At 39.3% G+C, this 26,048-nt stretch overlaps 2 protein-coding genes across 5 annotated transcripts in view; one reads left to right on the plus strand and one right to left on the minus strand.

The window, feature by feature from the left end:
• Positions 1-26,048, minus strand: part of FAM227B (family with sequence similarity 227 member B) — a 182,315-nt gene that overhangs the window by 51,221 nt on the left and 105,046 nt on the right. The gene's annotated exons all lie outside the window — the stretch shown is intronic.
• Positions 23,120-26,048, plus strand: part of FGF7 (fibroblast growth factor 7) — a 69,646-nt gene continuing 66,717 nt past the window's right edge. Inside the window, exons 1-2 of the mRNA XM_007517332.3 lie at positions 23,120-23,471; positions 24,034-24,589. Of these exons, the coding sequence (XP_007517394.1) occupies positions 24,304-24,589 (286 nt within the window). The 5' untranslated portion in view covers positions 23,120-23,471; positions 24,034-24,303. The remainder of the gene's footprint in view (positions 23,472-24,033; positions 24,590-26,048) is intronic.

Raw genomic sequence — 26,048 nt, forward strand, 5'->3', positions numbered from 1 at the left:
ACAAAAGGGGGGAAAATTGTATTTGTGAAGTGCAGAGCACACTTAGAAACACAGAAGGAACAACAGAATATATGGTAGGCAATGGTGTTAATTAACAGATTTGTTGGTGGAGGGTTGTGAAAGTTCCCATTGCTTAAATATCTCACTGGCGAGAGAACATAAGCTAACAAATTTGCAATTTGAGATTGCAGTGGTGCTGGCGATTTGAAGGAGACACAAGGTAGAAAAAAGTTGGGGGGGGGCTGGGGGGTGGTGCACTCAGTTAAGTGCACATAGTGCTATGTGCCAAGAACCTGAGCAGGGACCTGCGCAAGGACCCTGGTTTGAGTCTCAGCTCCTCACCAGCGGGGGTGGGAGTGGGGGTTGGAGGCGGGGCACCTCACAACAAGAGGTCTAACAGGTCTGCAGTGTCTACCTTTCTTCCTCTCCCCCGCCCCCCATTGCTCTTTGTTCTATAGAATAAGATAGAAGGGGAAAAAAAGGAAAAGACAAAAGGCCGCTGTATGTCGTGGATTCTTAGTACAAGCTTGGAACCACAAATATAACCTGGAGGCAAAAAAAAAAAAAAAAAGGAAAGGAAAGGAAAGAAAGAAAGAGAGAAAGAAAGAAAGAAAAAGTTGTATATGTGAGTGAAATAAAAATACTGAGGAATAGAGTATGATTGCCTGAAAGAATGAAAACCCATTTAAGTTATATAGGCATGAATTAAAACAAAGTGAGAACAGTCACCACAGCTGCACGCTTTCTCTGTGTTCACAGCTGTATATCTCCAAGTGTGGAAAGGGTGGAGAATTGTGGGGGTTTGTTTGTTTGTTTGTTTTTGCTTTTGTTTTGGTTTCCAGGGTTATTGCTCTGGCTTGGTGCCTGCACTAAGAATCCACTGCTCCTGGCCGCCATCTTTTTTTCATTGTTGTCCTTGTTGTATTTGTTGCTGTTATTATTGTTGCTGCTGCTGTTGTTGTTGGATAGGGCAGAGAGGACTTGAGAGAGGAGGGGAAGATAGAAAGGGGGAAAGAATACCTGCAGACCTTCATTGCTTGCGAGGCGACCAAAGCAACACGCCCATCCCTCCACCCCCACTGCAGGTGGGGAGCCAGTGGCTTGAACTGGGGTCCTTGAGCCTCTTCTTGCACTTCGCGCCATGTGCACTTAACCCGCTGCAGTACCTCCTGGCCCCCGATGATTTCATTTCTAACTATTCTGAGAGGTTTGCTTTTGAGTAGTTTGTGTAAAAAGAATAAAGATGCTTTGATCTACTACAGAACAATGTCTTCACTTCAATAACTAGTAAACTTAGGTAAATTAGAAAAATGTTATTTTAAGGACACTGGAAACAAAGAGAGGAAGAAAAATTTAAATTCCAAAAATGAATGGAGTTCTATTTTTGTGAGTTGATGATCTTCACTTATCTGCACCTCTTTGGAAGTGATTTTGAGAATTGCTGAGGCTCAGCTTTGGCACAGGTAGGAGAATCCTACTGGAGACCTGATGAGCCAACGGAATTTTGGGTATTCAAATGGTTGGGTATAAAAATCTACATAAGCATTATGTAAATTACAATTAATTTTTTTCCCATGGAATATTTGCTGAGTTTTGTGGTTATATGAAAGGCTGGGGCAGGGTGGGCTAGAACTTGTGAAAGTCTTTTGGAGTAAGAAAACTCTTTAAATTACTTTTATAGGGGGTAGGTAGCATAATGGTTATGCAAACAGACTCTCTTGCCTGAGGCTCTGAAATCCCACGTTTAATCCCCCCATTACCATATGCCAGAGCTGATCAGTAAAAAAAAAAAAAAAAAAAAAAGGAGAAAGAGAGAGACAGACAGACAATCTAGGGGAAGATAACATAATGGTTATGCAAACAGATTCTCATGCTTGAGTCTCCGAGATCTCAGGTTCAATTCCCACCCTACCCCCCTCATGCATAAGCAAGAGCTGAGCTGTGCTCTGGTAAAAAAAAAAAAAATTAATTAATTTTATAAATATATTTAATATAAAGGAAAAAAGAAATAAGTAAAAATGGAAAATTTCACCAGGAATTTAAAAAAAAATCTGAAAAATGGCAAGTATAGACCTTGGAGCCGATAATTACAATATGTGAAATTAAAATGCCATAGAATTTCTTTAACAGAAATTTCTGTTCTTGTTGTCATCACAGAGTAACTGCTCCATGGCTGACTATTTTCCAAAAGAAAAAAAAAGACAGAGACACAAGAGACAGAAGGAGAGAGGGAAAGACATCAGAGAAGCAAAGGGGGGGGAGAGTTTGAACTTGGGTGCCAAGTATGACAAGGCAGGTACACTCTTAGGTGAGCTATCTTGCCAACCCTTAACTGAAGACATAATAAGTGAACTTGAAGAAAGCCCAAAGAACATGTTGAAACTGAAACACACACGCACAGGGAGGGAGAGAGAGAGGGGGGGGGGAGAGATGCATTATTCTGGCATAGCTCATATTGGTGATTGATCTTGGAAGCATAGTAAGCCCAGTATTTACCACTGAATTACCTTCCTGGCTGCTAGATAATGACTATTTACTTATTTATGATTTAATACTGATTTACAAAATTACGAGATAACAAGGATATAATTCTATACCTTTCCTACCACCCGAGTTCTGTGTGCCCATTCCCTCCATTGGAAACTGCAGTAGTTCTCCCAAGGTCACAGATAGGAGTCGACTATTATTTCTATAACTATCCATATTTATATATATTCCCCCACCCTTTTTTCTATGGTTCTGCCCTCACTTCCATTCTAAGTCACACCTACATCTATTACTACTTTTGAATGTCCTTTTTTTTTTCCTCTTCTTCTCTGGGTCTTGATGGAATTAGAGAGAAAGGAGTAATAGAGAGGGAGAGAGACAGAGAGACACCTGCAACACTGCTTCACCATTTGTGAAGTTTTCCCTCTGCAGGTGGGGACTGGGGGCTCAAACCCAGGTTCTTGTGCATTTTAACATGTGTGCTCAACTAGGTGCGCTACCACATGGTCCCAGAAAGGCCAACTTTATGCTGCCATCTTCTATCCAGAAGTCATCCAGCATGTTTTTTTAGCCTCATATCTTAAAAAATTAAACCCTGAAGGAACACTGTAAAACTATTACAATGAACACCTCCACACACTTTTTATTGAGATCCACCAATTTTAAACATTTTACCAATTTGTTTTTATTGTTTTATTTGGTGAAATAATTTGGAAACTGATTTTCAGTCTTGCTAGCATTAAAAATGAAGCTGACGAGAGCCGTTTTCCAGTGCCTCCCACCTTCCTACCAGCGTGCAGAAGCCTGGCCCTGCTTCTCCTTTCTAACCAAAAAATAAAGTCCCCCCTCTGGAAAAAAAAAAAAAAAAAGAAGAAGAAGCTGACAAAGACCCTTTGGAATGGGGTCAAGTGCATGCTCTGTATGCATGACACTCCAGGTTCAGTTTCTAGCAATCGTTGTACCCCCATCTAATGATTACTGCTTGTTCCTGTGCATAATTTATGCTCCCATGTCAAGGATTTGAATACAAGTAGTTTGCTGAGAAGAGCATGGAATGTAGATTGGAAAGGAGAGAAGTGATATGAGGAAAGAAAAGTAACCAATGAAAGATATATATCAGACCAGACTGTCACCATGGTTGATTGAATCATAATCCAATAAGGAAATGCTGGAAATACATGCTTCTGAATTATCTCAGCCCAGGATGGGAGGAGGGGACAAGCTCTGACACTTGTGAACTTTCATCAGTTATTGTCTACTTTACTTATTTATTTATTGAACGGAGAGAAATTGACAGGGGAAGGGAAGACAGAAAGGGAGAGAGAAAGAGACACACCTGCAACTCTGTTTCACCACTAGTGAAGTTTCCTCATTCATTGCAAATGGGGATCAGGGGGTTGATTCCAGGTCCTTATGCTTGGTTAACATGTGTGCTCAACCAGGTGTGCTACCTACCACCTGGCCCCTTATCAGTCATCATGTAAATAAGCTTTCTTAGTGGTGTGTTAATTCTGCCCCTCCACATGCAGGAAAAGTTGAGTTCTGGAAATTCTTCAACCAAGAGACAATAGCTGAGTAATGGAAGTCAGGTATGGGGGCTGGGCAGTGACACACTTGGTTTAGTGCACACAGTACTAATACTTTTCCTGCCAAAGGCGAATTGGATATTTATAACACCATTCGCCATCCATACACAATTATCACCTTAAAAGTTGAGAAAGATGTATTTCTTTGTGTATATATACACCACATCTTTCTCAGTCACTCATCTGGACACCTGGATTGCTTCCAGGTTTTGGCTATTACAAATTGTGCTGCTATGAACATAGGTATACACAGATCTTTTTAGATGGGTGTGTTTGGTTCCTTAGGATAAATCCCCAGGAGAGGAATTATAGAATAGGTCCACTTGTAGCCTTCTGAGAGTTATCCAGACTCCTCTCCACAGGGGCTGAATCAATTGACATTCCCAGGAGCAGTGCAGGAGGATTCCTTTGTGCCCACAATCTCTCCAGTATTTGTTGCTGCTACTTTCTGATGTCTGACATTCTCACAGGAGTGAAGTGATATCTCATTGTTGTCTTTATTTGCATTTCTCTACACATAATTTTTTTTTTACTATTTTCTTACTTCCTTACCACTCTGTCTATGTTACTTAGCTTGTGAATTCTCAAAATCAATTGCTAGTGAAAAGTAAATCCTTTTCTAGCTTCAGTTTCCATGATATCTCATTTTGAAAAAAAGAATAATTTTCCAAATATTAATTTAAATGATTACCCATCCAAACTCCATTTACATAAGTTTAATATTTTTAAAACCCTCCCAAGTTAAGTTACATGACTAGCTCTTTTAATATTTCTAAATAAAAGTTTAAATTACTAGAGGATGCATCACTCTGGCTCACTATTTGAGAACTGTGTGTCTTCTATAATATAAAGTTATTCTCAAGGGAATATTGATGAGAATAGAAACCAGATGTGTTTTTCAGGACTAGATTGAAAAAAAGAAAAATGACAAACCAGCAGAAAATTAATGTGAGAATAAGTAGGTGGTTTCTAGAAACTTACAGTAGAGGTATACGAAAGAGAAAGAGTTTTAAAATTAGAAGTGGAAGTGAGGAAGAGAGAAGCACTATGGGAAGTGTGGGGATCTTGGTCCCTGTGATGGAAAAGCATGATGGTTGGGGGTGGGGGGACAGGGGGGTGTGTGAAATGTAACACCTATTTAGGGGACATGTGAAATGTTCCCTTGTAACAACAGCAGCAAGCCCATAAACCAACATTCAGTCAAATTGAAGGTGAAAAAACAGAGAAATAAACTTAGGACTATATAACTCAGAAATTTATGGAGGAGGAAAGTGCAGAGCATGAAGGAGGATGAACAGGACAAGATCAGAAACTGTTTCAGAATTCAACACAGAACAAATTTTTTTACAAAAAAATCCCTAATTGTTGTAAATGTTTCATATCACAGGGTCAGGTGGTAATGTACCTGGTTAAGCTCACATTACAGTTTGTAAAGGACCTGGGTTCAAGCCCTTGGTCCCCACCTGCAGGGAGAAAGCTTCACAAATGGTGAAACAGGTCTGCAGGTGTCTCTCTGTCTCTTTCCCTCTCTATCTCCACCTCACCTCTCAATTCTCTGTCTCTATCCAATAATAAAAAAGAGAAAGCCTTTTAAAAATGCATTTAAAATAACATTTCCTATCACTAAGGAAACAGTGCAGAGCACACATATTATCATGCACAAGGACCAGGGTTCAAGGCCCCAGAGCCCACCAACAGGGGAGAAGTCTTACAAAATGGGGAACAGTGCTATATGTGTTTTTCCCCACCTCCTCCTTTTTTTTTTGTTGCCACCAGGGTTATCACTGGAGCTAGGGACTGGCACTACGAATCCACCACTCCTGTCCTGTGCTCCTGTGGCCATATTTTTTTTCTTTTTATCCTTCCTTCCTTCCTTCCTTCCTTCCTTCCTTCCTTCCTTCCTTCCTTCCTTCCTTCCTTCCTTTCTCTTCAATTTATTTCATTTGAAAGGACAAAGAGAAATTGAGAGGACAGGAGAGACAGAGGGGGAGAGAAAGATAGACACCTGTAGACCTACTTCACCACTCATGAAGTGTTCCCTCTGCACATGGGGAGCAAAGGGCTTGAACCCGGGTCCTTATACATGGTGACATGTGCACTTAACCGACTGTGCCACTGCCTGGCCCCTTCTCCGTTTCTACCTCCCCCACCTCACTCAATTTCTCTCTGCCTTTATAAAAACATATTTTAAAAAGTAGAATTAAAAAAAAATTCCTTCTTGCCTCCCCTCAGCCAGCAAGCCTGGAAACTGGCATTTCTAACCTCCACCTAGGTGATTCACATGACAAAAGCCTGACTGACAAAGCTCTGGGGAAAGGAATGCTTACAAAAAAAAAAAAAAGAAGTAATCAGCACAGTTTGATTTTTATCTGTAAAATGAGAAATTAAAGAAACAGGGACAAGATGACTGACTTCTCAGTATAAATAAAATAAAAGAAAGAAAGAAAGAAAGAAAGGAAGAAAAGAAAGGAGTTAAATACTAGTGAGGATTATTGTTAAAAGGAATAAAAAACACTCTTAAATTTGAAATATAACAAGTCCTGGATGTGGTGAAATTTTATATTTTTCTTCCTCTTTGTTCCATCAATTTGGAAGGATAAAAGAAATTATTATGCATTTGAGATATTTGATTATAACAGAAGTAAAGTATATTTCTTGCCACAGTGTGTCAACATCTTGAGTGCAGCAGAACTGAATGGAAGACATAAAAAAAAAAAAAAAAAGGCAACCAGGGGCAGGAAGCACTGCATAAGAAATAATTTCATTACCATTTTGGAATTAGTATTTTTTTCACTCCTTGGGTTGTACTAAGAATTATCCCCTATAATTTTATTTATCTGGACAACTGAATGCTGCATTAGTAAATCATTTCATCTTAGAAAAATGTAGACTAAAGTCCAAATTCATTTAGTGGGAGTCCTTTAATTTAGAATTTGTTACCATTCAATTGAGTTGGGATTGAGGCTTTTTACTTTGCTGACATTTTCATGATAGGGCAAGTTAATAGGGTACAGCAGGTGCCATGGGAAATTTAAAATAAAGCAATTTTTCAAATACCTCACAGGACTTTTATGTCCATTTCAGGTAAGCTGACTAAGTATTTCTCCATTTTAAAAACTGACTTAATTCAATCAGTTTCCAGAGTGATTTATGATACACATAGTGCTTCGGAGTAATAAGTGCTATTGCTTAAAAGTATATTATAATGTTGCATTTTTTACTAACTCAGCAGCTTTCTGACCTCACAAAACAATTTCCAAGCTTCTCAGGCTAGGAAATCAAAACTGTGGATCAAAACTGATCACATGCAACTGAATCTTCTACTAGAAAGAAATCAGTTTGTCTTATTTAGTTATGCTTCTGGTCACTATCAAATGACTTGTATTGTTTTTTTATCCAAATTAGCCAATTTTTCTTGGCATTAGGAATGCAGTTTTAGTTTCAACATTTTCATTGTCTAAACGCCTGTGGTATTTATTATATGTTGAGATAAAATACTCTCAAATATCCCTCTAATTCATGTATAGAAATATATATATTTATTTATTTGTATATATCACAGCACTGCTCAGCTCTGGTTTATGATGGTGCTGGGGATTGAACCTAGGACATTTGATGCTTAAGTATGAAAGTCTTTTTGAATAACCATTATGCTATCTCCCCAGCCCCATAGAACCATTTTTAATTTAGGTAAAATAACCAAAAAAGGATATTGAAAACTAATTTCATTCTTCTCTTTTCTTTCCTTTTTTTCCCCTTCTTTCCTTCCTTCCTTCCTTCTTTCCTTCCTTCTTCCCTACCTTCCTGCTTTCCTTCCTTCCTTCCTCCCTTCCTTCCTTTTTTTGCCTCCAGGGTTATCTCTGGGGCTCAGGGCCAGCACTACAAATCCATTGCTCCTGGTGGACATTTTCTCCATTTTATTGAATAGGACAGAGAGAAATTGAGAGGGGAGGGGGGAATAGAGAGGGAGAGAGAAAGACACCTGAAGTTCTGCTTCACCACTTGTGAAGCATAAGGCCCCTTGCAGGTGGGGGTTCGGGGCTCAAACCGGGATCCTTGTGTGGGTCCTTACCAATCCCTGTTGGGGTGCCAGATGCCGGGCTAGCTTCGCTGGAGGGAGACAGACGACCAGGGACTCATGGCTAAGCTGGGAACGCAGTTCAGTCTTTGTTGATGAGCAGAAATGCAATGCAATCTATCTAATCTCTCTTCATTAGAAAATCCTGTCCTTTATATCTCCTGAGGCGGAAATGTCAGCAAGAGGAAGTACGTAGGATAGGGGGTGGGGAGAAGGGAAAAAGCACACGAACCAGTGAGGATTAAGCGGTGAAAAACAGGATGTGACTAGGAGAGGGGGTGGAGTGGAAAAAGAGCTCGAACCAGTGGGGATTAAACCAGTGCGGGTCTCAAACAAATAATGATTATGTAAACAGACCATGCGAACCTAATGTGATGATCAAAACAGAAGGGGTCTTAGAAGCAGAATTAGAAACAGACCAACAGGTCCTTACTCTTTGTACTATGTGCACTTAACTGGGTGAGTCACTGCTGGGTGTTTGATTTCGTCTTTAAATACTAACAGTGTTGTGATGTTTGGGAACTACTCTCTGCCCTAATCCAGCTTTCTCCCCTTATTCTTCACCCTGACAACAACTTCATAGAAGATACTTTTTATTCCACCTACACGTTAACTATCAGGCTCAGGTAAAAATTACTAGAGTCACAGGCCCTTGGAACATGCGTAAAATAGACTTGTTGGGGGTTGGAAGGTAGTGCAGCAGGTTAAGCACACATGGCCTTAAGCTGAAGGACCAGTGTAAGGATCTGGTCTGAGGTCCACCCCCCCTCCCCCATTCCCTAACTGAAGGGGGGGAGGGGTTTGCTTCGTAAGCGGTGAAGCAGGTCTGCAGGTGTCTGTCTTTCCCTCCCCCTCCCAGTCTCCCCTCCTCTCTCGATTTCTCTCAGTCCTATCCAACAACAACAGCGACAACAACAACAATAATGAAAACAAGGGTAACAACAAGGGCAACAAAATGGGAAAAATGGCCTCCAAGAATAGTAGATTCATAGTGTAGGCATCAAGCCCCAGCAATAACCCTGGAGGCAAACAAAAAAAAAGGACTTCCTAGCTACTTCACACACAAGGACCTCTAATTTCATCTGCTCTACTTCTGCCTTTGGGTTTCTGCTGGGCTAGCCTGAGGGTGCTTCTTCCCAGGCACATGCTCTCTGGGTCGGAGAGAACTCGACCGGAGCCAACCTAGGCTGCAGTGCAGGAAAGGGACCAAGAACTAGTGTCGCCAGAGAGAGACTCTGGGACTCGTGGAGCGGGAACATGCGGGAACACACAATACCCTGCTGCGTTTATTGATCTGCCTTTAAATATCTTCTGAGATGGAAGTGGTAGGGTGGAAAAAGGAAGTATGTAGGATAAGGGGGCAGAGTGGAAAAAGAGCAGGAACCAGTGGGGATTAAACCAGTGGAGATAAAACCAATGGGGATTAAACCAGGGTGGGCCTCAAACAAAATAATGATTATGTAAATAGACCACAGCATTAAGCAAGGGGAACCTGGCGTGATGACACGGATAGAAACAGAAGCAGAACTAGCCAAAGGAGAAATGATGACCAACAGGTTTATGTTCAGTAAAAAATGTGTTCTGTTTTATATCTTTTTGCCTTTCAGTCACCAAGTTGTAGACACTACAGAGACACCAACCTGACTTCCCTGGGAAGACGATCTTACTAGTATGTCCTGGAACCTCAGCTCCTCAGAGCCCAACCCCACTAGGAAAAGACAGAAACAGACTGGGGGTTTTTGGATCCACCTGTCAATGCCCATGTCCAGTGGAGAAGCAATTATAGAAGCCAGACCTTATACTTTCTGCACTCCATAAAGAATTTTTGTCCATACTCCTAGAGGGATAAAGAATAAGAAAGCACCCCCACACCTATGGACATCTAATCTTTGACAAGGGGGCCCAAAGTATTAAATGGAGGAAGGAGGCTCTCTTCAATAAATGGTGCTGGGAAAACTGGGTTGAAACACACAGAAGAATGAAACTGCACCACTTTATCTCACCAGAAACAAAAGTCAACTCCAAGTGGATCAAGGACCTGGATGTTAGACCAAAAACTATCAAATACTTAGAGGAAAACATTGGTGGAACATTTTCCCACCTAAACCTCAAGGACATCTTTGATGATACAAACCCAATTGCAAGGAAGACTAAAACAAAAACAAATCAATGAAACTATATTAAATGAAAAGCTTCTGCACAACCAAAGAAATCATCAGACAAACAAAGAGACCCCTATCAGAATGAGAGATCTTCACATGCCAAATATCAGATAAGAGACTTATTGCTCCAGTTCACTGATTGTCAGAGAAATGCAAATAAAGACAATATTGAGATACCACCTCAACCCTGTGAGAATGGCATAGATCAAAAAGGACAGCAGCAACAAATGCTGGAGAGGCTGTGGGGACAGAGGAACCCTTCTGCACTGCTGGTGGGAATGTAAATTGCTCCATCTTCTGTGGAAAACAGTCTGGAGAACTCTCACAAGGCTAGACATGGACCTTCCATATGACCCAGTAATTATTCTCCTAGGGATATACCCCGAGGACAACATAACACCCAACCAAAAAGACATGTCTACACCTATATTCATAGCAGCACAATTTGTAATAGCTAAAACCTGAAAGCAAACCAGGTGCCCAACAATAGATTACTGGCTGAGAAAGCTGTGGTATATATGCACAATGGAATACTACACAGCTATTAAGAACAATGAACACACCTTCTCTGACCCATCTTGGATGGAACTAGAAGGAATTATGTTAAGTGAGCTAAGTCAGAAAGACAAAGACAAGTATGAGATGATCTCACTCATAAGCAGAAGTAGAGAAAGAAGAACAGAAAGGGAAACTCAATGCAGGTTTTTACTGAGTTTGGAGTAGGGCACCAAAGTAAAAAAATCTCTGGGTTAAGGATGAGGGTGGATGTTTGGCTTCACTGGTGGGGGAAGGGGGATGGGATGGAACACAGTCTTTTGTTATTGGGAATGGTGTTTATGTACACTCCTATTAACTTGTGGTCATATAGATCACTATTTAATTAATATGAGAGGGGAAAAATTGACTGAATGTCTCATACTTTTTAATCAACAGACCACAGGCTGAGTCTTTGAAATGCTGATTCTCCTAAAAGCTTAGACCAGGGAGAACAGAAGCAACCAGTGGTGTTATTCTATAAGATACAGCTATATACAAATACGTCAAAGGACATAAATTATGGTGATGTTGTGTATGATACAGCAAATCCTAACAAAGGGATTTTCAAAGTTAACCCAATTTCCAAATAATTTGATTATAGCAATAACTATTGCCTTCTTAAACCCTAAGACAGCAAGAACCTCTCTTGCTTCTTCCTATTACATTTCCCTCAGTCACTCCAAAGCTAACCTTATCAAAATGAGGACTGCAAAAGCTCAATAAGGGCAAGAGACTGGCATACTTTAATGATGACTCTTTAGTCAATATCAGGCCACGCCATCAGCTGAGGCCCTAGTTGGTGAGTCCTGATATTCCCAAACAGACATGATGGGCCTAGACCTCGAATAAATCCCTCTGTCCATTATTACCAGTCTTCTCTATCAGAAACAACACAATAGACCGCTTTGTGGGCTCCCATAGGACCTTGCCCTCAACATGGATCAACAATGGTAGAGAATGTTCCATCTTCCGAAGGGAGGCTGGACAACATACTCTATCTTCCATCTGAGGAATATGGGTCCTGAAATCAGGGCAGCTTGGAATGTTCCTACTCATGACCACAGAATGTGAGCTCAAATCTACAGGGATGTGCAGAGGTCACACAGGCTCCTAAGCTGAATATGAGCTCCAGGTCAGATCAAATCAATGGGGTTTATAGTCAACAATATTTATACACCTTTCCCATATTTGGGAGTTACTCTCTTCCCTGATGCAGCTTTCTGATCCTTTTTCCAGCCATGACATCATCTCCCCAGACAATAACTTGGGTCAGATTTCAGGCTCAGGGTAAAAACAAACAAACAAACACCCTAGTATAGTCATGGGCCCTTTGGAATATAACTAAAATATGCCTACTAGCTATTTACAAAACTGAGACCCCCAAATCTTCATCTTCACTATTCCAGCTTTTAAGTTCATGATTAGTCAACAATTTGTTTGGCTTTATATGTTAACTCTTCTTTCAGCCACCAGGTTCCAGATGCTACCTTGATGCCAACCGGCCTTCCCTGGACAGACAGCCCCACCAATGTGTCCTGGAGCCCCACTGCCCCACCCCACTAGGGAAAGAGAGAAACAGGCTGGGAGTATGGATCGACCTGCCAATGCCCATGTTCAGTGGGGAAGCAATTACAGAAGCCAGACCTCCCACCTTTTGTACCCCATAATGACCTTGGGTCCATGCTCCTAGAGGGATAAGGAATAGGGAAGTATCAGGGGAGGGGAAGGGATACAGAGTTCTGGTGGTGGAAATTACATGGAGTTGTACCCCTATTACCCTATGGTTTTGTCAGTGTTTCCTTTTTATAATTAAAAATTAAAAAACAAAAAGAATAGGAAAGCTTCCGATGGCAAGGATGGGACATAGAATTCTGGTGGTGGGAAATGTATGGAATTGTACCCTTGTTACCTTATAGTCATGTTAATCATTATTAAATCCATAGTAAAAAATAAAAAAAGAAACTTCTTTCTTAATGTCAAATAACTGATACCCTACTATATATTAGTCTAGGTTTTTATAACTTTGAAATAGATTTGTGCCAAAAATCACAAGAATAAAAACTTTAGGCTTTATAATAAGGTCCCATAATATAGCTTGATTTCTGGTAATTTGATAGATTACAATGGGACTTATTATATTCTAGCTTTCAGAAATACTCTTTAAAATATTTGTTTATTTTTCATTTCACTCTTTCTTTTTTTATTACCTGTATTTATTTATTGGATAGGGACATCCAGTAATTGAGAGGGAAGGGGGTGATAAAGGGAGAGAGACAGAGATACCTACAACACTGCTTCACCACTCACATAGCTTTCTCCCTGCATGTGGGGACTGGGGGCTCTGACCTGGGTCCTTGTGCATTGTAACATTTGCACTCAAGCAGGTGTGCCACCACCCAGCCCCTAAATATTTATTTATTATTGAGAGAGAGGAGGAAGGGAAGGAGTATGAGGATAGGGAGGAGGAGGAAATCAGAGCATCACTCTGGCACATGCAATGCTGGGGCTTGAACTTGGGACCTCAAATTGGCATGTCTAATGTACAATCTACTGTGCCATGTCCCAGGCTGCCAGAGAAATTCTGTTTTGTTTTTGTGGAGTTGGGGCCTTTCACATAGAGAAGATTTCCATGATTTCACTGCTCCCAGGCTGATGCTTTCATTCAGATAAACACAGGAAGAGACATCATAGTATGGAGTTTCCTCTGGGTGCCATGGCATTCCTACATGGTGCCAGGGGTTGGCAAGATGTGCATCCTACCCACTGAGCTATTCTAGCCCCTGCCAGAGGTATTCTCCTCCCCATATCATTATTGAAGGAAACAATGATTTATAAGATAGTTGATATCACATGTGTCTTGTTTCTTATTTCCCTCTCCTCCTCCCCCATGGCAGGTGTCTGCATACCAACACACCTAAAAATGAGAAGGGGAGGGCTCCTAACATGTTCATCAAAATCTGTAACAATAGCATGAAAAAGAACTCTACCAGCAAAATGCTTTGTGCCAGATTTTCTTACAAAGAGATTATGTTTCTGCTTCCACATTTTTGTGGGTTCTAGATTATTTCCCGAGTCCTTTGCTTTGGTGCAATATGCCACACCCAACCCAAGTTTTACATTCTGTCCTCCCCTTTGTTGTCTTTTATTCTCAAGTTCCACCTGTAAGTGAGATTATTTGGTAGTGGTCCTTCTCTTAATGACTGATATTTAAAGACAGGGATAGTGTTGAGTCTAACGAGATACACAAGAATGGTTGCAAACTTTCTTTCTTTGACAGGAGCCATTTTGTTTGTTGCCAATTTTTGGTCACGAATCTCTATTTTACCAGCTATATGTCTTTTTTTTTTTTTTTTGAGAGAGAGAGAGAGAGAGAGATGCAGAGAGAGACACACAGAGAGAGAGAAACACCAGAGCACTGCTCAGCTCTGGCTTCTGGTGGTACAGGGGATTGAACCTGGGATTTAGGAGCCTCAGGCATGAGAGTCTGTTTGCATAATCATTATGCTGTTTCCCTCACCCTATATATCTTTTAAATGCTTTATTTATTTATTGAGTAGAAACAGAGAGAAATTAAGAGAGGAGGAGGAAGAGGTAAAGGTGGAAGAGAGAAAGAGACACCTCCAGCTCTGCTTCATTGCTCATGAAGCTTCCCCTACAGGTGGGGGACTAGGGGTTGAACCTGGGTCCCTTGAGCACCACTATCTTGCCCCCAGAAAAGTGCTTTTTTTGGGGGGGATTGGGGGGGATGGACATACTTTATTCTATAGATGTTAAACTCCATAACTTTTTATTTTCCTTCATTATAATTATCTTTATTCTGTCCCCTTTTCCCAATTCTGAAAAGTTTGTAAGGTGATGAAAAGTCTTGGTTTCAAGCTAATAATTTAAAATTTTATCCAATTTTGTTATTAACACATTGACATCCATGAAACATTAAAAAGCAGTTTTCCTTCTCATTTTGTCGTCAGGGATGCAGACAGTAAATATGAAGGCAAAATAGTGACAATTGAAGCAAACAATGTAATCACTGTAATTGTACAGGGTCTTTGTGTTTTCATAGTGTTCTTCTCTTAGGGGTGAAACATACATTCTCTGTAGCCATTCTCACACTTTTCAACTGTTACAGTGATGTGGCACTAGGCTGTCAAAACCAGACACTTGGGATTCAAATGTAGAACACTGAATCAGGAAGATTAATCTATTGTTCAAGCTAAACATTAATTTAAAGGGAGAAAAATAAAGAAAATTTTAAAAATAAAGGGAGTAGAGATAGTCAATAATAAGTTACATAATAAACCTTAATTACAGTGTGAAATTGAAATTAACACACACGCACACGCACATGCACATGTGCGCGTGTACCCAGTAACTCCAAGTAGAGCTTTTGCTTTGGGTGTGAAGTTGAGCAAATAATAATAATAATAATAATATTAATAATAATAATACTTAGTATATTAATCATATAGCTTTAAAAAGGTTTCATTTCCGTTATCTCACAGGACTTTTCATAAATAGCAAAAGAAAACATAAATTTTTATAGTCTTAGAGTCACATTGCATTTGTAAACTGAGGTATTTATACAGTTGAGTCACATGCAGGCCACAATTTTTAGCATATGACTCAGACTGCATCTCTTATATACAGTTAGTTTTAAAACACTAGGGCATTGTGCCAAGACTTAAGCACAAGGTTTACACAACCAAAGATTTATAGAGAGTTGCTCAATTACGTTTGGGATTTCCTCCAGAGTCTAAACCACTATCTCTGACCAGGTCCATCAAGTTTGCACTCCAGCTTCCTATTACACTTAGAATAAACCCAGGCTCTGATTACCCTGACCTTCAGAGTTCTTTATGATCTGGCCCCTGCCTTTTTCCTTTTGTTTAATTTATCTCTTGCTATTCTCTTCCAGGGTTCATATATTTCACCCACACTGGCTTTCTTTCAATTTTTAGAGCACACTAAGGTCATTCCTATTAAAAGGAGATTAAAGTTTCCTTCTTCAGATACACTTTGGCTTAAAGTAAGTCCCTCTGTCCAGTTGTCCTTCTACCTTCTCTCTCCTAATATCCCAAGGCCCCTCTCAAACTCCCCTTCCCATATATACAGCATACAGATCTATGTGTTTATGTTTGTATGCTTGGTGGAATGCTTACTCTTTAAAGGAAAGAGATAGTTTTCAGAAGATTCACCATTGTACCTCCAGAAGTCTAGGACATCTGGTATCAAGTAGTTATTTGATAAATATTTATTAAGTGTAATCAGGGAAGTAAGTAATATTGACTGTATGGTGCGATCCAGAGTTAATGCTAAATCTATGGACTAGGACTTGGAGGAGAAAAAAATAAAGATAAACCCACTGTGTGGAGGTAGGGTGGGAATGTAGTAGACATCAGCCTTGTACCATAATCTCAGATATTCAAGGGAAACATACATTTAACTTTATGAATCAGAAAACATAACTCATTTGCTCTTAAGATGTTTCCCTCCCTCTTTTATTTTAAATGGGGTAAAGGTCATATTTTTCTTCAAGGTCAGGGAGAGGGTCTCTACTTGTTAAGTCTTGTCTACTCTGGCTACTTTCGGGTATTCACTAACTCTGCTCAAACAGTTCCTTCCAGTCTGAGGAATCAGCTGCTTCCATATATATTTTTTAAACATGGGAAGTCTTTATGAGGTGTGTTTTTGGTCCCATCTATCTAGACAGATCGACACAGTAGGAAGCCCTTACTCTCTGGAGCTTTGAATTTTCTTCTGTGTTCTCTAGTACAGCCAGAAAAATAGGAGTTTCTCTCTCCAAATAGATTTTTCTCTTTGTTCCATGGTCTATGGACTCTTCCTTCATTAGACTACTTTCAAAGGTGCCTTCAAATTTCCCTTCATATCAGAACACTTTGCACAACCCTTTGAAATGAAATAGCACTTTTCCAAGCCAGAAAGCATATGAAATTTCCCACCTCACCTTTCTTTCAGGAAAGAACAGAAAAGGATAGGGTAGATAAACACAAACTAAGCATTAACTCATTCCTCTAAAAGGAATTTTAAAGACTGAAGGCAAAATATAGGCAAGGAGTACAATTCCAATGTGCCTCTTCTTAACACACTACTATGGTTTCCTACTGCTCTTAGGATAAAACTCAAAACTCTGTAATACAGGGCCCTGGGAGCCTGTCTTGCCAGTATTCACATGCAGCACAGACCCCTAACTTTCTCACATGAAAGAATTATAGTCTTGTTGCAAAGGACATGTCTTCCTTCAACAAGGTCTTTTTTTTCTTTAACATTTACAAAAAGCTCTTCATTGGATTAACTCCTTTACAACCTTTTAAAAAATTATCTTTATTTATTTGATAGAGACAGCCAGATATTGAGAGGGAGGGAGGGAGGAGATAGAGAAGAAGAGAGACAGAGAGATACCTACAGATCTGCCTCACCACTTGTGAACTTTCCCCCTGCAGATGAAGGTTGGAGGCTTGAACCTCGGTGCTTGTATATTATGACATGTGTGCACAACCAGGTGAGCCACTATCCGGCCCCACCTCTTCACACTCTTTAGCTGTAATTCTCCCAGCATTTTCACAGAAAGACACTCCTATATACTTTCCTTGACAGTACTTATCCATAATGATTGTGTCTCTTATAAGACAAGAAAAACAAAGGTTAATTATGATGAAATGGTACTTTTATTTGTCAGATTAGCAAACCCCTTTAAGTCTGACTATACAATATTGGAAATATACTCTTAATTACTGCCTGTGGGAATGTAAAACTAGGTCAGCTTCATTCGGAGGGTAAGCTGGCAAAATCTTTCAAAATAATAAGACACAAACTCTTTTTGATCCAGATAGCTCTCTTCTGGAAATTGGTCTTACAAATAGGCTTGCCCAGGAAAAAAAAAGGGGGGGGAACTTTTATAACTTTCTTAATTATAGAAAAGTTTTGCTAATAGAGACAGGATTGAAGAGTCACTAGTAGAAGAGTCACCAAATACACTGTGATAGTCCCATCCAATGGGATAATACACAGTTTTTAAAAAGCGGTTAAATTCTGAGATGGTAAAATTTTCCATTTATCAAGCAAAAAAGAACATGAACACTATTGTGTATGGTATGTACCTTTTATAAAATTTATTATTATTTATTTTTTTTTTTTTATTACCAGAGCACTGCTCAGCTGTGGCTTACAGTTGTGCAGGGGATTGAACCTGGGACTTTGGAGCCTCAGACATGAGAGTCTGTTGGCATAACCATTATGCTATCTACCCCTGCCCTGGTATGAACCTTTTGTATAAGCAGAGGAAAGGTTAAAAAAAAAAGTACATGTAAATGTGTCCAATTTGCCTGTATATAAGTAAGAAGGCTGAAAAATGCACAAGAAAATAGTGACAGTGATTATTTATTTTTATTGTTGTTGAAGAAATAAGAACTAGGAGGATGAGGAGTATGATAAGATATAAAACTACAAAGTAGCAAAACACCTAGGATGTTCCTTTCTATTGATCACATCATGCATACTTATGAATGCGGCACTGGTTTCAAGTTAATTATTGAAAATGAAAAGTCATCATGGCAAAGGTATTTTCTGTGACATTCTCCTAAGATGGGAGTGTGAGGACCTTAGCGTTTATCACCAGTCGAATAATACTGCTACTATAACAAGAAATATTACTTCATGACAGTCACTGAAATAGATTCCCTATTTCCTTCTCATATATTCCATCCTCAAATCAAAACAAGACAAGTATTAAACTCCCTTTTTTCTTTTTGAAAAATCCTTAGGTACTAATATTTACTTTTTAAGGTCACTAAAAATAACCCCAAATTTTAGGAACAGATGAAATTGTATTTATTTATTTACAAATTTAAAGTCTGGGAGATGGAGGTGTTTCTGATGCAATATTAAATAACTTCGTCTAGAAATAAGAAGAGACATGTCTTTTTTTTAAAAAAAATTTATACTATCTTTATTTATTTGATAGAGACAGCCAGAAATCAAGAGGGAAGGGGAAAATACAGAGGGAAAAGAGACAGAGAGACACCTGCAACACTGCTTTACCACTCACAAAGCTTTCCCTCTGTAGGTGGGGATCAGGGGCTTGAACCTGGGTCCTTGTGCACTGTAATGTGTGCCCTTAACCAGATGTGCCATCACCCGGCCTCCAAGAAGAGACACTTTATAAAGGCAGTTTGCGATATCATGCTTAGCTTATGCATATTGAAACAAGCGTGACAAATATATGTCATTGTTACCATGACTATGAACTAAAAACCAGAAACAAAGAATGCAACACAAACCAAAAACCAAGTCTAGAGATGTATCACATTACTCTTTATGGAGAATCTCACTTGATGTTTAAATTTAAAGAAGGCATAGGTGAGGCAGATTTGAGGTTCTTTACTACCTGAAGCTGTGATGGAATTAATTATTTTTCACAAAGGCAACGGATAATCAAACTTTTTTTTTTTTAACAACCAGACATTTTAAATAAAATACCCTAGCTGAGATGAATCCATTCGCCAATATTACTGAGGTCATCTCCAAAACTCTCTCCCTTTACACTGTCTGAACTGGAAGACGCTTTGAAGAGGGTTAAACTGGGAACTTGCTGCTGGCTATGATAACATCACCCCAGAACTCATTCTTAACTTGGGCCCCGTGGCAAAGAAGTGGCTCACTACATTCCTGTCCCACATCTCGGAATCTGAATCTATGCCCAAAATTTGGCGTCGTGCAAAGATAATAGCAGTTTTGAAACCAAAGAAAGACCCAACACTGGCCGCCAGCTATAGACCAAATTCTCTCCTCTCCGTGTGTTACAAACTCCTTGAGAGGCTGCTTCTGTCACGAATTTCTCCTCTTACAGAGAAATTCCTATCACCCGCCCAAGCTGGTTTCCGCCCAGGAAGATCTACCTGAGAACAAGCCCTGGCCCTCTCAACTTACATTGAAAATGGATTCCAGAAGAATTTAAAGACGGATGCTGTCTTTGTTGATCTCACAGCAGCCTATGACACGGTCTGGCATCGTGGTCTCCTAGTCAAGATCTCAAGATGCCTGCCTCCATGGGGGGCCAACACTATATCGTTTCTTCTCCAAAACAGAAGATTCCGGGTGCATCTGGGTGACAAGTCTAGCAGATGGAGACTTGTCTCAAGTGGCCTCCCCCAGGGCTCTGTTCTGGCTCCTACGCTATTTAATATTTACATCAATGACCTCCCAGAAACTTCTTCAAGGAAGTTCATCTACGCTGATGACATCTGCTGTGCAACTCAGGCATCCAAGTTCGACATCCTCGAGGAAACACGAAAGACATGTCTCTGATATCTGATTACTGTAAAAAATGGCGACTAATCCCTAACACTGCATAAACGGTATCATCTGTTTTCCATCTACACCATGCCTCGACCTCGAGTGAGCTTAATGTGCAGCTTGATGATACGAGAATCCGGCATGAAGCCCAGCCAGTCTATCTTGGCGTTACTCTCGATCGCACCCTGTCATTTCACGAACATCTCATAAAAACTGCAGCAAAGGTGGGTGCGAGGAATAACATCATTCAAGACTGGCCAGCTCCTCATGGGGCGCGAGTGCTTCCACACTACGATCATCATCTCTGGCATTCTGCTATTCCACTGCAGAATACTGTGCCCCAGGATGGTTCCATAGCCCCCATGTCCACTTGGTCGATTCCAAATTATATTCCTCCATGAGGATAATTTCTGGAACCATCTGTTCCACCCCGGTTCCATGGCTGCCAGTTCTTAGCAACATCGCCCCGCCAGATATTCATCGGGATGCGGCATCATCTAAGTTCATCTCCCACATCTACGCTTGACCGCACCTGCCAATATACGCAGATATCTTCGCCCACCCTGTCCAACGCTTGACGTCTCATCATCCAGTCTGGTCCCCTACGCCTACACTGAACTTCTCTGTTCCAGACTCTTGGAAACAGAGTTGGCAGTCAGCTGAGGTAAAGAACAAACACCTCATCACAGACCCCTGCAAGCGTCAACCCGGCTCTGACCTAGCACGTTATGATTGGGCCCTCCTCAATCGCTATCGAACAGGCCATGGCCGGTGCGCCGCTATGTTCCACCGCTGGGGAGCCAGAGACGACCCGAACTGCCCCTGCGGCTACAGACAGACTATGACCCACATAGTCAACGACTGCCACCTCTCCAGATTCAAAGGAGGTCTCGAAACTTTACATCAGGCTCAACCTGATGCTGTTAACTGGCTACAGAAGAAGGGCAAACGCTAGAAGAAGAAGAAACTGAGATCATATTTTCAAATCAAATAGCATAATGACTTCTAAGTATCGCAATCTTATACTTCCTTTTGTCTCCTAATCTTCAGTTAGTCTTATCTAGTAGACTTTAGAAACAGGTGATCTTTAAAAGTCAGTTGTTGTTAAAATTCGGAGGCTCCAGCTGGCCGGGCTAGCTTCACGGGTGGGTAACAGAGATGACCAGAGACATACGGCTGGGCCGGGAAGCTGTATTTCTTTATTCAGGAACAACGATTTATAAACTAAGACAAACAAAACTCTCCTGCCTCCTTCCCCCGCAGCGGCGCCAAACACTCTCCAACTCTGGAACTCTGGAACTCTCTCGGGGTTCCTTGGGGCTGGGACAATAGGGCCGCGAAACTAGCAGGACTGAACCAATTTTCTTGGCAGGGGGAGAGCTAGAACAACCCAATGTAAAGCATACAACAGTCAGTGATTAAACTATGCATTTCTTTTACTTAAGTCTGTGCCTCAGCACATTTTGAATTCTAAGCGGCCGACTACTTAATTAAGATCTGTAGGGTCAGCGTGAAATAAATAGGTTTAATAGTAACACCTTCACATGTGAACTGGCTGTTAACAGTTGGTTTCTTTTGAAGAAATATTTCGATTTTAGAAGTTCTCACCCTGATCATTATTGTTGCCTACAAAGCTAATGGAATATGAATCAGAACACAGTAGTTTCATACTCCTCCCTTCTTTTTAATTTTTTTCTCTTCCTCTTTTTAGAGAAATACATGATCTAATATTTTGCAGCTACTTAGCTTTTAACAAATGCAATTATAGATGAGTGTTTCTGTAAATTTAGAAAGTTTAAAGTAACTGAGTTTCTGGGGACTGATACAAAAACAGATACAAAAGGAAAGCTCAAACTGTAATCCATTTTTCCCCCTATTTGGTCTACATGCACCACCTGGTGGTAAAGTAGTGTAATAATTCTAGAAACGTGTGTGTGTGTGTGTGTGTGTGTGTGTGTGTCAATGGAAAGAGAATTGAAAATTTCAATATATACTTCCAAATAGTCATTTAGATTAAAAAGGGTATTATTTGATGAAGTATTTAACAAACCATTAGAATACATCTAAGCTAGGTCAGGAAATAAAGGGGAGAACGACTCATGTTGGAAAGTAGAATAACTTTCTCTTATTCACATTGACAATCCCATAATCCCACTCCTAAATTAGCATTTCTTTATTATGAGTATGTTCATATGGAAGCAAGAGTCAAATACTGAAAATCACTACAAAACATTTTGTGTTTTTTTTAATTTTAAGAAGGATAAATTTTAAATCTATCACTCTTATGTTAGTAGCTTGTATGTTGCAGGTCACAGAAAACCGAGAAATGTTATGCATGTACAAACTATTGTATTTACTGTGGAATGTAAAACATTAATCCCCCAATACAGAAATTATAAAATATATATATCAAGGTTCATAAGGTCATTTAGACTAATATATTAATTGTACAAACTTAGCATCTGAGGCTTAGTGACTTTTGCTCAGTGGACCAACTCAAATAAGAACCTGGACTGTGTCATTTTCAGTCTAGAGTTATAGCACACAAAAGATATACTCACATGCAACAGTGAACTTTGAATCTATGAAAAGACATACTGTTAATCCAGCTGTTAATTCAGACACTAAGTTGTATGTCAGTATACATTTGTAGTCTTAACTATAAAATTCTGGGCTCAAGGAGCACTACTAAAAGTGTCTGCCTCATAAAGCTATGAAAAAGATTTCCTAACTATTAAAATCCCTTTCATATTTAGATTCAAAGGAATATTTCTTGATGCATATACAACAGCTATGCTGTGAGGATGGGTTTTTTTTTTTTTACATTCCCTTTCCTCTTCTACAGTTGCTGCAAAATCAGAGAGATCTGTTTTCATAAAGTAGATGCCCACTTGTATTTTTAATCATAAACCATGTACATAGCTCCCTCTCATGACCAGTGAATGAATACTATACAAGTCTCCTTTTACTCTCGCTGTTGTATTCAACTAACAGCTTACTGGTTAAGTTTTAATTGCTTCCAATGAGGTCAGCAAAGGTATTTATCAAAAAGCCCTGAATAAAAGGCTCCACATACACACACAGACAGATAGACACAGACACACACACTCACACACACATATACACAAGAACACACGCGCTTACACAGAGAGAAAAATCCTCTTGCCTGTTGATTTATGGAAACAATTATGATTCTGCTGGAGAATTTCTCAGCTGAGAAATAGTTTGTAGCTACAGTAGAGAGGCTCAAGTTGCACAAGGCAGACAACAGACATGGAATTCTTGTGTATCCAGCTGTTATCAACAGAACAAGTAAGTTACTGTTATTTGTCTTTTAAAAATAATGCTAAAAGTTTTCTAGCAGTTTATCTCTTTCTCTGGTTTGAGCACTGAAGCTTAACATTGCCAGGTTTTTGAATCCTGTAATTATCTATAGTAATTATGCTGTGGAACTTATGTAAAGATAAGGCTGAGGCTCTCCAGAACAATCCTGACATTTTAACTTAAGCAGTGTGGGTAGCTCAGTAGAAAACATTATGATTTTACAAACATAAAGGCACATTATGAAGTAATCTAGGGAGAACATTTGTACTTGGTTAATGGTAAGTTTAGAGCTTATTTTAAATCTATAGCTCTAACTGTAGGATGTCTCTTACCAAATAGCAACTGGGGTGAATAGCAAATCGTATTCTAATTTGTCTCTATGAATGCATAAATTAAATCTAGCCAGAGTGGTAAAGACGTCGATATCCTCTGTGAACGCTGTTTTAAATGTGCCTTTACAGTATAAATGACAATAAACTGCTTAACCATTAGTGCAATTCTCATTTTTCTTCTCTCCTTCTCCCTATTATTAATCTTTTATTGCAAACAGAAGTCAAGTAGCAAACAACGCCATAGCAACTGAGTGTATTACAACCTGATCTTTAAAAATAAGGATATAACAAGCTATTTTTTAAAAGGAGGCCTGTGTGGTTATCAGCAACTAAAAGGATAAGGCCAATATTTTGGAAAGTGCAACCATTTTTCCTGAAGCCAAGCTACGATTTACAGAGAGGAAGAGGTCAATGACCTAGAAGCAGCAATCAATTCAAGATTCAATTTTCATTATGTTATTCATGAACACCTGGAGCACTACACTATAATGCGCAAATGGATACTGACATGGATCCTGCCAACTTTGCTCTACAGATCATTCTTTCACATTATCTGTCTAGTGGGCACTATATCTTTAGCTTGCAATGACATGACTCCAGAGCAAATGGCTACAAACGTGAACTGTTCCAGCCCAGAGCGACATACAAGAAGTTATGATTACATGGAAGGAGGGGATATAAGAGTGAGAAGACTCTTCTGTCGAACACAGTGGTATCTGAGGATTGATAAACGAGGCAAAGTCAAAGGGACCCAAGAGATGAAGAATAACTACAGTAAGTCATGCCTTTTATTTATAGCATTGCTTTAGATCTTAATCTGTGAAAGGATCAGCTTTCAAGTGGCGTGTTTTTTTTTTTTTTTAGTTTTCTTTTATTAGTATTATTAAATATCCTCTTCTCTAAGTTGGGATCACTGAGCTCTGTTACTAAAAAATATAAATTCCTGTTGTAGCTGGAGTTGATAAACCAAGCAATCTGAAATTTTATTTTATGCCCTAGGTTCAAAATTTTCATAAATTAAGCAGAATGTAAATGATGTTATTCACACAGAAATGAGTCTTCTTGTCTAGTAAATCCTATAGACACTTTAACATAGCACTTGTGCAATTGTGTAAAGTTATAAAATAGAAGGTAAGCTATGGTGTGTCCATCTATTCATATCATAATGACTTTGCAGTAGATTATTTAATTGCCTTGGAAGAAAATTAAATCAAAAAGTCTAAATATTCTATGCCATAAACATTCTTAAGAAAAATGTAAATGTAAGGAAAGAAACAAAAGTGATTTGAAAGACATACTAAAGCTATGATTTTAAATTAACAAACTCTATATTTTACCTCCAAAACAGCTATTCTTTTCTAAATAGCAGGACTGGGTTTATCATTTAGCAGTTATGATTAATAACCAATTAATATACAGTACTAAATTTGGTAGGTTAAAATATATACATTAAGAATTCTAAAACTATAAGTGAAAATAAATTTTGTCTCTACTATTAACACTTGAATAATGTTATTATTATGTCAGTTTATAAGACTCTGGGCACTAGAGTACACTGAAAATGAATGTATGGGGATGATGGTATAAACATTTGTCCAGTACGGTGCCAAGTTTGGTATAAATTCTTAGGTTCTGTTGCTTGTTTAATAAATGGTCTTTAGGTTCTAGCTAATAAACCAATAAATAAAAAGTGAGGTAATTACATTTCCAACATTAAAGTGAGGAATCCTTTTTAACTATGATTTATGTAGGACATCAAGACCATTTAAATGGATGATTAACATTTACACTTTTATTATCACTATTATTAAGAAGATTATGTTAGTTCAAGTAACTTTTTGGAGAACAGTTTTGTAGCTGACTAGTTCTATGTATGTTACAGAACTTGCTTTAAAATCAATTTATTGGAAGTTTATTTAGATTCATGAAACCTGACGCAGAAGATCTAGTCCAGGTAGGAACTGACACATAGGCTCAACCCCTGTCAGTGAATGACTTAGAACAATTTCTTAGTTTTTCTAATTACCATTTTCTTCCAACCTTAAAATGTGATATATGTGTAGATGATCTCAAGGCACCTACTTCTCACATTATTAAATATTCAAAACCAGCCTAAGTACTACTCAGTTATCACACACAATGAATGACATGTAAGTGATTATCTTAATGACAAGATGATCTATCAGAAATAATTTCAAATGGTAGTAACAGAAGTCTCAAGCCTAAACACTGC

This window comes from Erinaceus europaeus, chromosome 16 (assembly GCF_950295315.1).
Source record: "Erinaceus europaeus chromosome 16, mEriEur2.1, whole genome shotgun sequence".
Taxonomy (NCBI): domain Eukaryota; kingdom Metazoa; phylum Chordata; class Mammalia; order Eulipotyphla; family Erinaceidae; genus Erinaceus; species Erinaceus europaeus.